Source organism: Megalops cyprinoides, chromosome 14 (genome assembly GCF_013368585.1).
Source record: "Megalops cyprinoides isolate fMegCyp1 chromosome 14, fMegCyp1.pri, whole genome shotgun sequence".
Lineage (NCBI taxonomy): Eukaryota > Metazoa > Chordata > Actinopteri > Elopiformes > Megalopidae > Megalops > Megalops cyprinoides.
Genome location: NC_050596.1, coordinates 18,435,374 through 18,445,220, shown reverse-complemented (window position 1 = coordinate 18,445,220; position 9,847 = coordinate 18,435,374). Strand labels below are relative to the sequence as shown.

The 9,847-nt window shown below is 40.1% G+C and overlaps 1 protein-coding gene across 2 annotated transcripts in view; it reads left to right on the top strand.

The window, feature by feature from the left end:
- Nucleotides 1-257: 257 nt before the first annotated feature.
- The window catches only part of LOC118788909 (tomoregulin-2-like), a 53,985-nt gene continuing 44,395 nt past the window's right edge, over nt 258-9,847 (top strand). For both annotated transcript variants that reach the window (XM_036545110.1, XM_036545109.1), the window contains exon 1: nt 258-932. In XM_036545110.1, the coding sequence (XP_036401003.1) occupies nt 752-932 (181 nt within the window). In that variant the 5' untranslated portion in view covers nt 258-751. The remainder of the gene's footprint in view (nt 933-9,847) is intronic.

Sequence of the window (9,847 nt, the reverse complement as noted above, 5' to 3'; positions counted from 1 at the left end):
CCATGACACACAAGGACAGTACCCAATTGCAACGCTCGTCCCAAGGAGTCATTGGTGACTTCTTGATACTGGTCTCCCTACGATTGATCGCTGTGGACCACTGGCCGGTAATCTGGACCCTCGCGCAGTCCTGCATCCCACTCAACCAATCAGAGCCCTATAATGACTGCTCCCTCCTCTCCTCCTCCCCTGACAAGCAGTATAGCCATGTGACCATAACCAGGCTGGAACCTGCCGCTCGCACAAGTGAAACAAATCGGCGAGATTCAGAGCAGACGACAGAGAGCGCCGTCTGATCCAGCAACTTAGAGCGCGGCAGAGCTCAGCAAATCCCGTGTCCGCAAGGCTTCTATCAGCAGTGGATCTTACAACTCTTACCTGTGGGATTTATTCTGATTTCTGCCTTTTCCCGCATTTCTTTATTTTAACGTTTTCCTCGTCTTGAAGCACCTTTGCTTGCCTGCTTTCCAACCTAACAACTGACCCTCTAAATCCCTACCTGCCACCCTCATCGTCTCCCATAACCTTAGACCTGAACCCCGTCATATTTTAATCTGTACCCGGTGAGTCGGGGGGATCCGTCGGTAGACAACAGCTCTTCATGGGGCTCACAGCCTTTCTCGGAAAATGTTACTTTCTTCGCAACTGAGCGACCCGCTGCTTTTGCTTGTGCAAGGATTGGAGTTGGCGGCACACGTCTGCAATTTCTGCTCGCGTCGCGTGTCTTTTAGGGAGCCGCTGCTAAATTGAGATGGGTTTCTCAGAGGCAGCGCTACAGGAGCTGAGACGCCCGCAGCAGTGGAGCAGGACACTGGGAGACTGGGTTTTGGTCGCGGTGGTTTCGTTTCTAGCGACTTTACCTGTGCAGCAACTTCGAGCTTTCCCCTCCTCCTTGAGCGATTGTCAAACGCCCACAGGCTGGAACTGCTCTGGTAAGAAAGCCACGGACCCGACTTCTCTTCCTCTTTAAGATGTCTTTGTAACCCGTGCGTGTGCACGTCTGTAAGATAATATGAAACTGTAATTGCTTTATTGCATAAACCGTGTGCTGACATGCCAGCAGGTGACTGATGGATCAGATTTGCATAATAGCAGGTTTAATTATACAGTAAAGTTGACAGCGTGCATAAGCAGACCACACTTTGTTTACAGAATTTGCCCTAGGTGTGTATCCGAACAGATCGCTGCAGACAAATAACGCTTTGGATTCCAAAACAGGGAGTTGGAAAATGCCAGCGGTCCGTAAAGCTAACTTGCGCCTTTACAAAGTAGAAAGCTTCAAAGACTGGTTAGGAAATTACAAGCCAGGCAATTGTGTTAGTGACGCTGCGTTTTACTGCAGATCTCGCATGTTGTAGTTAAGTGTCAATTGTTGGATCGTTTGTGTGTGTGTGTGTGTGTGTGTGTTTTTAAGGATGTGCAAAGTTGCGTTATGGTTCTGTTGACTAGTAAATGTAACTGAGGTAACATCTGCTCCCAAGCACGACGATAATCGTTTGTCTCGCTGTCTCGGTCAGAGGCTGTGTTGTCAGCGAGTGAAGTTCGGCCGGTGTTGGGTCTCTTGTCTGCTCTGAATTCGTTCCAGGTGCCTGATTTGTAGGTGTTGTTCTCTGGGATATCGTTAAAAGGGTCTCACGAGTTATGAAAAGAGATTGTGCTCAATTTTCGACTAAATAGTGAGAATCAGAACGAGCAATTTAATGCCTACATGTTCCTGGTTTTATGTTTGGAATTATTTTCTTTGCCTCCTGCATTTTAGCCGTGTAATTTCTAGGTACCACAACACACAACTCGTGACACCTTTATTGTATGCAGTGCTACCACAGAAAAGTATCTTACGTGATGCATGCTGAGAAAGATATCGTCTTTTAGAGTTACGTGGATTTTAAATTTTAAATCTTGAATTATCTAGGTCGTTTAATTTTCTCTTAGGGGCCTATAGATTTCTATTCGTCTGCCTTGCTGTCCATTCTGTCATTCGCTGGACTCATTGACTGACTGGTACCGCGTGTATGAATCTCGTTGCCTTCATAGTCGATACACTTTAAACGTGTTTTCCCTTTTCCCTGCTACACAGATAAAAAATAACAGCGTCTGGTCCGGTTCCTTAAATCATTTACCGTGCTGTATTGTATTCCCCTTGCAACAGAATATTGTCCAAGTTGTCGGAAGCAAAAAATAGCCTTTGTGAATTTAATGAGGTTTGGGGTTATTGCGCGATAGGCCAATTTTCTAGTTGTCCAAATCTGAAATAGAAATAACGGTGTATGTTTTATATATATATGTATAGCAATCAGCTTTTTGATAGTCATGTGGGTTTACAGGTCAAGAATTAACAATTGTGGGTGGATAACCTCCACAAAGGCACTACCAATATTTGTAGAAAGATGGATGTGACAAGTACGTATACTGCAACACTTCAACGTGGTGGATTCAGCCTAACTGAAAGACTCTTCTCAACAAACGTGACGTTGAAGACCACTAGCTTGTTGCAGATCTGACTTAACTATGTCAAGTTACTCTGAAACAATGTTAATTGCTCCAGTGAATGCAATGGTATAGAGTGAGTCCACCTACATTTTGCACCATTCCAAGTTTAATGAAGGATATGAGTTGTTACTAGGCTACTGTGATAATTAGGCCTACCAGACTCCATCATCCATTATGCTGCAACTTTTATTTTGTAAATAGAAACTTAGTGTCTCAACTCTGCTCCCTAGCAAGAGCTTAGAAAACAAACTTGTTACTGATCCAGCATGTTTAAAATGCCTGTCAGTTGAGCAGAGTATGAAAAGGTTTGTGTATCTGTGAGTAAGTTGTGGGCCAAAATTAAGGTTTAATCTATTTCTTTGTATGGCATATGACCTTATGGTAATTTATTCAACTTTATAAATGACAGGAACTATACAAATAGCAACAAATTAAGCCAGTGCGGCATGTTCTGTCGCATGTCTGTGATTATCAGTGCATCTCGGAGAAATCACTGAAATCTCTGTGTTGGTTGCACATTCACCTTTTCACTCTGTCATTGAAAAATGATTACTCTAAAGCTGACAAATTGATTATCTTGTAAATATCAAGTATAGGATGACCAGATAAAAATCTAATTTATTCTTGATAAATTACTTAATATGTAAATGACACAAAATCAAACCTCCTTCCAATTATGCCTTTTGTGTAGCTTGAGTAGCCAACAATATAGCCATGTGGTTAGGGGTGGTAGAATACAAATATCAATCTCCTATAATCAAATATCACCATAAACATAATGACAATGGATACCTTTTTTTTTTAGCAAGAGTCAGATTGTTAGCATGGTGATTAAATGAGAAGATGGGTCTTTTGACTGCAGTGCATTAATTAGTACCCGTTAGACATGTGTTTTTGGTTTATAATACACTGTATATTCAGTTTATAATTACTGTAATCAGAGAGATTCAACAGAAGTAAACAGTGGTCCGGCTTAAATGTCGGAAAAATAATGGCTGTTGTTAATGATAAACTAAGACGGGTTGAGTGAACTGCTATTCATATTTACTTTTGTTATTTCTGTATTTTTTCAAATCTAGAGCTGTAATATGATTTTGATTCATCTTGTACTTTAAAAAAAATCTATTTTTTCACATATATAAAGCATAATAGAAACACTAGGGATGTTTAACAGTTATTTAGTTCCTACTAGTTTTTTAGTAAGACTTTGGCTTAGCCAACTTCGATGCTTTTCTCCTCTTTAAGTGCAGTGCCTCTGTAATTATACATCTAACAGAAACATCATTCATTCCAAATGCTAATTTTAGTGTAGCCATTTCCCCTCAGCCAGTATTGTACACTGTGATCAGAATATTTCTTATTGGAGGTAATGTAAACACATGAGAATTCAATGAAAACATTCTCAACCACAAAATACTGTGCATTGAAACAAATAAACTATACTGGTGGCATACATTGAAGTAAAACATACACAAGAAAAATAGTAATTTGATTTTCTTGTCATATGAACATTTTTATTGTAATAAAAAATGGCAAGCTTTATGAAACTGACCTCTAAAATAGAATAAATACTGGCAGCACTAATGCACTGTGATAAAGCTATCAATGCTTTATATCATGACAGTCAAGCTGATTCTGCTCTGCACGTTTGCATGAAACGGTACAGTGATCACACAGATCAGACTGGCAGCTACACTAATGGGAAAACATTACAGCTCTGGGTGAAGGTACAGGCATAGAATGCTCCCTAGTAAGTCGCATGTATCCTTCCACTTAATGATTTGATTTTGGTATTGCTTGTGAAGAATGATAGTTTTGTTTTTTTCTGAAAAAAAGGCATTGAAAGGCAAATGATTCATTGATTTGTCTGGTGGAAAAATATATCCGGTATATTTAGAATTTTGAGAAAATGTGGGGCAACATTTTGATTGTGACAGGGAACTTTATTTGGTTCACTCAGGTCAAGTGCAAAGCCTTTCAGGAACATTGTGTAGCTATCAACCCAGCAGCTATGTTTTCCTGTCAAATTAATAAGATTAAAAATGAACAAACTATGTTTGTAAAACAAATACAGCTTTGCACTACTCCCTTTCAAACAATACTATATCATATATATCACAGTTTCTGCTGTCAACATTTTATGATCCTTCAAAACCATTTGCTAAGACATGCCTGTCTGTATTCACTGGATCTTCCTCTGTAGAATGGTACCAGAAGAAGAGGTACAACATTCACAATGCACTTTTTTAGTACTAGTAGTAGTCTTCTCTAGACTGTAAAACAGGAAACAACAGATTAAAAACTCACCCTGAAAATGCTGGGGTCAGAAGCTTTAAATATAATTATATAAGCTTCAGAGGACTGAACAGTGCCAGTGTTTCGAATGAGGTATAACAATATTTTCAACAGGCCTCTGTAGCTGTTTATTGTCACAAAATAAATCAATTTTATGAAGCCTTCCACATTTTGAGAATAATTTCAATCATTTCAACGATATCCTGGAGAGATGTCAAGTGCTTCAGGCAAGATGTCTTTTTTTTTTTTTTGCTAACATGTTTTTCTTGGCTAATAATTTTTGCCTGTGTTGAATATATTTTTATACCATATGTGTACCTTGCCTTTCCTGCCAGATCAGGAGGAGTTGAAATATGCTATAGACTCACTCTGCATCTTGACACGCAAGCATTGATGAACCACATAGACAGACTGTCTGCGAACTGTAAAACAACTCCTAGGCCTAACGAAAAAGATGAAAAATTGCTTAACTGCCTCCATGTATCAGGAGGCCGGTGTCCCCACACCACAAATGGTTTTGAGCGGATGGACCTCCTTATACTTTGGCGTCCTTGATTTATTTAAAGGCAGTGCCCTGCTGGCTTCGTCCAATTCGTGTTACGTATCAGATGTCTGAAATGGACTGCCCCTGTGGGTCATCTGCCATGCTTGTGTGTGGAGCAGGTAACTGGGAGACAGCACAAAGAAGGGGTTTTGAAATCCTTCATTCGGTGGCATCTGATGTTCCCCTCACTTAGGGGACTGAGAAATATATAGTTTCAAGTCTTTCTCACAGGGTACTGCAAAGTGTCAAGAGGCCTCACCCTGCCCAAAGACCATTTACTAGAAATACAAATCAGAGCCTGCTTGGTCTTGGTATGAACAATATGGTTTGATAGACATCTTGAGATTTCTCAGCAAACCCTTTTGCCTCTCATACATCGTGAGGTTAAGCCATAATGCTCAGCCATTACTTATAAAGTTCACTTTCCAACCACATGTGTATGCTAAAGTATATCTGACAGTTAGTCTAAACTGTGACAAGTTGTCTGCTGAAAAATGTTTTGGTTTTCACTTTAATGAAATTTTAAGAGGAGAGCGTTTATTGAGGATCAGTCAAAGGGACAGCAGAAGATTTGGGTTTTAAATTTGAAATAATAAATGACAAATTTGCACTAATGGACAGTGTAACTGGCAGGAAATGACATTAATAATTTGAGCTATTTTAGTGTAGTAATGTTTATTAAATGTCATGGACAGGATGCAGGCAGTCCAGCCTTAAAGTATGCAAATACACGCTTGATGCAATGAGTCACAAACATATGTACACTTGCAGTCCTTATGTTCTCAGTTCAAGCATTTAGTGTCTAAGCACCTGATAGTTATAAGTAATAATAATACAGTACAGTTTTATTAGTACAGTAGAGTAATAATAATAATAGTTGCATGTAACTAAAACCTTAAAAACACCTTACAGGGAAGGGTAGACAGCTGCCTTAGCAACCACCTGGGTGCTGCACAGCACCTGTTTCGTGACCACTCATCACACACCATGGGGTATGAGAGGTGATTAGATGGCCACACTGAGAAAGCTATAGTAGGAATTCGTACACACCCACATATATCCAAAGTTGTGTTCCTTGCATCACAGAGAGGAGACAGAGTGTTCAACTCAGTCATAACTTAGTCCATTTATCCCTCTAAACCATTCCCAGTCGGGTTTTCAGAGCATAGAATTTTTGGCTTTGAAACATTTTCTTTTAACTGAGCAGTAATTCAGTGCTTCTCTCGAGTAAGTAATTATAAACTGCTTTTGAGGAATATTTCTGAAATGTTCATGAGGTAAAATACATCCATTCACTTTTGTATTTATTTGTCTTGTTTTTAGACAATAACAGAAAGCAGGATGGGCAGAAATTGCCTGGCAACTGGTGAATCATGCCACCGCCATCTCAGACCCTGCAGCTGGGGTAGCTACTTGAGGAATTAGATATTGTGATATCATTGTGTTATTGTTTGATGTTTGCCAGCTATTTGTCTTTCATCATTCACTTCCCTTTAATCTCTGAGTCAAGTCATAGGTACAGTACCTAGCCTCTTTCTCAGTGCATATCCTCAGATGGATTTTGCTGAGTTTTAAGGGCGTTTGTCTGTGTCAGTTGGAAATATCAGCCCAATACCACCTCTCTCATAGATCAAACAATAAGAGCGGGTGCTGTGTTTTCAGCTTAACTTCCCGGGCCTCTTTGGAGCGGAAAATAAAGGACTGCTATGAAGAAATTCCCAATAGTGTTTCTTTGTGTCGGCCGCAGTTTAATTTGGACTGTCAGATTTTCCTCACCCAGTCGTGGTGCTGTATTAATGTATCTCTGTAAACCCAGATGTTCAGATCATTATGTCATATAGGATGTTGGACAATGGCTACATTGCAATCATGCAATTTGTTTGTTGCATCATGTTCCTTATTTGCATCATGAAAAATATAATTTGCAAAACAGGCTGTCACAATAGCAGAAGCCATTCCAAGAGATGATGGAAGCATTGATTCAGCTCTAGAATCTGTCTTAATGCTGTTCATATAAACACCGCGGTAAACTGTCTTGAGGTGCCTAGAAGGTTGTGGTTCAGGTTGACGCTCCCACACGTAATGTGTGATTCCAGATAATTTCCCTGTTGGCTTGTAGGGGATTAGCGACACCTCTGTCTTTGTAGCAGTAGCACTGAGGGGGTCAGTGGCGATTAACCTCTCATGCTCAGAGGTGGGGATTATTCGTCAGAGGTGGGGATTATTTGTTCTCTCTTAACCTTCATTGTGAAACAGTTGGCAGTCTGTGTGACAATTAGTGCCCTTTTTCCACTCCCTCTGATAAAGAACCAAAATGGCTCTCTTTCCTCTTGATAGGGAATAAGAAAGGCAACAATAACTCCCTGTGATTGGATTGCACCATCTGCCCTGAAAGTCTGTGAAGTGTCTCAGAATGGACTTCACCAAAAATGAAAATACGTAGCGGTCCAAAGACTTCATATCAATGGAGCACAGAAGAGGCCAGAATGGCCTGGCTTGATTGCAGGCAGCAGAGTTTCAGCTGATTAACGTTCAAGAACTCATACTAATTATCTTGTCCATTACAGTAGGCAGCAGTTCAGGCAAAATTTCATCACACAGGACAATATAGACTTATTCTGAAACATAGTGCCCCCTACAGCTCAAGACCTGCTTCTAATAGTAAATCACTCCTCAATAAGACTGTAATACAAAAATAGCTTAAATGGCTGCAGTTGGTCATTAAGAACTTTTTTGACTCAGATGGTGAAGCTGGCCCTTTTTGAGTTTTCTGTTGAGTGGGATTGACTGTTGTTTCCAATCACTGTCCATTCAATCAAGTTTAACTCCTGATTGACAATGGCCTGGGGAACCTATACTATATTACTCCTGCATGAGTAGTATATCCAAATGAGGCATCTTTGGTATCTCCATCATTTTACTTCCCAAGCTGCCACAGAGTAAAGGTTGTCACTGGTACAAATAAATGAGTTCTACCCAGACTGGAAACAAACCCAGCTCCATTGAGGGTAAACAAATAATTATACACACAGCCACCCCAATATACATAACTTTTCACTAATTAGCACAACAGCTGCATTTAACTACACCTATAACCTATAGTTTTTGATGTAACATCTGTATCAAAACACACTGGAAAAAATCCTTATTTTAAAACAAACATCATTTCTCTGTAAAAATAAGAAATATGTAGGTACATTTAGTTAAGTGTGAACTATTTTCTGAATGCCAGAATCAAATGTAGATTATGCTGTTGTGTACACATAATACAGGATATAAATTGGTAAATTAAATACATATTTATCTTTCTACACTTTCTTCCACACTCTATAACCTAAAGTATACATATGAGCTCAGACGTTAGTTAGCCCTTTTTTGCGTGATAACTGGCCCAATCAAATATTCCAGACCCAAAAAATCTGCCCACAGACACATGTTGCCTTCAGTCACGGTTCGGTCTGTTCCAGCGCGACAGCAGGCGGAGAGAGGACACCACAGACGTGCCGTCCACATTGCGTGGTCGGAGGTGAGGTGGCATGGGCTGCGGCACAGTGTGGATGGAGATGACAGTGTCACGGTTTGTGTAAGAGAGTTTGAAAATTAATGTGTCATTAGTGCTCCATCATTATGTTCAGTCCATTTTCATGCCGAAGAAAAAAATACATTTGTTGCAAGTATACATATACAGTATATACATATGAAGTATATACATCATATATGTATAACCAAAAGTAAAATATAGATATGGCATAGAAATCAATGAAATGAAATCAGAGTTAGTGCACAGATTCCATTAAGAAAAGATATCACTAATATTATAAAAATGAAAATCACCACACTCCAGTCTCTTGATGAATTGCCAAAGCCTCGCTAATAAACAATATGCAATTGAGTGGGGAGCTGTACAAATCAGTTTTGTGTATGCAGCCTCCAGTTGACTGGTTTTCTGTCGCCATTTACTCCACAGTGCTTCCTGCTACAATAGAGTATGGCAAGCTCTAAAGCTCTACACGGGGGATGGCATAAAGCTGGAGAGTCTTAATCTACTAAAACTGACATGTGATATCTCTCTCCAGATGTTTCACTCTAATGGAAATAATGAAATATTCATTAGTGCTGTTATTTATGTTTTTCTAATGTGTTGCTCTAGAGACCCTTAGAGTGACGTGGCTGCAAAGATGGGGGGGGGGGTGCTGCAGATGGTGGGGGGGGTGAGGCTTAAGTGTGTTTTGGCGGGTGTGGGTGGAACTCTGCTGCCAGTTGCATGGCACAGGTTTTGAATACAGTGGGTGTAAGTCCATCACTAATCAGAGTATGCCTGCTTTGCTCCAGGGCTTTTTCACTTCCTAAATTCCTGGGATGTCCATTAATGTTTTTTTGTGCTTTGGACAGCAGATTACACAAGAAGTTGTTTATAAGAAGGCACTACATGAGGCCACAGACCTCAGGTCCAGAAGGGCCATAGTTCAGCTGCAGAGTGGAGCTTAAGCAGTCCAGTAAAGGGAAAGGATTAGCTGA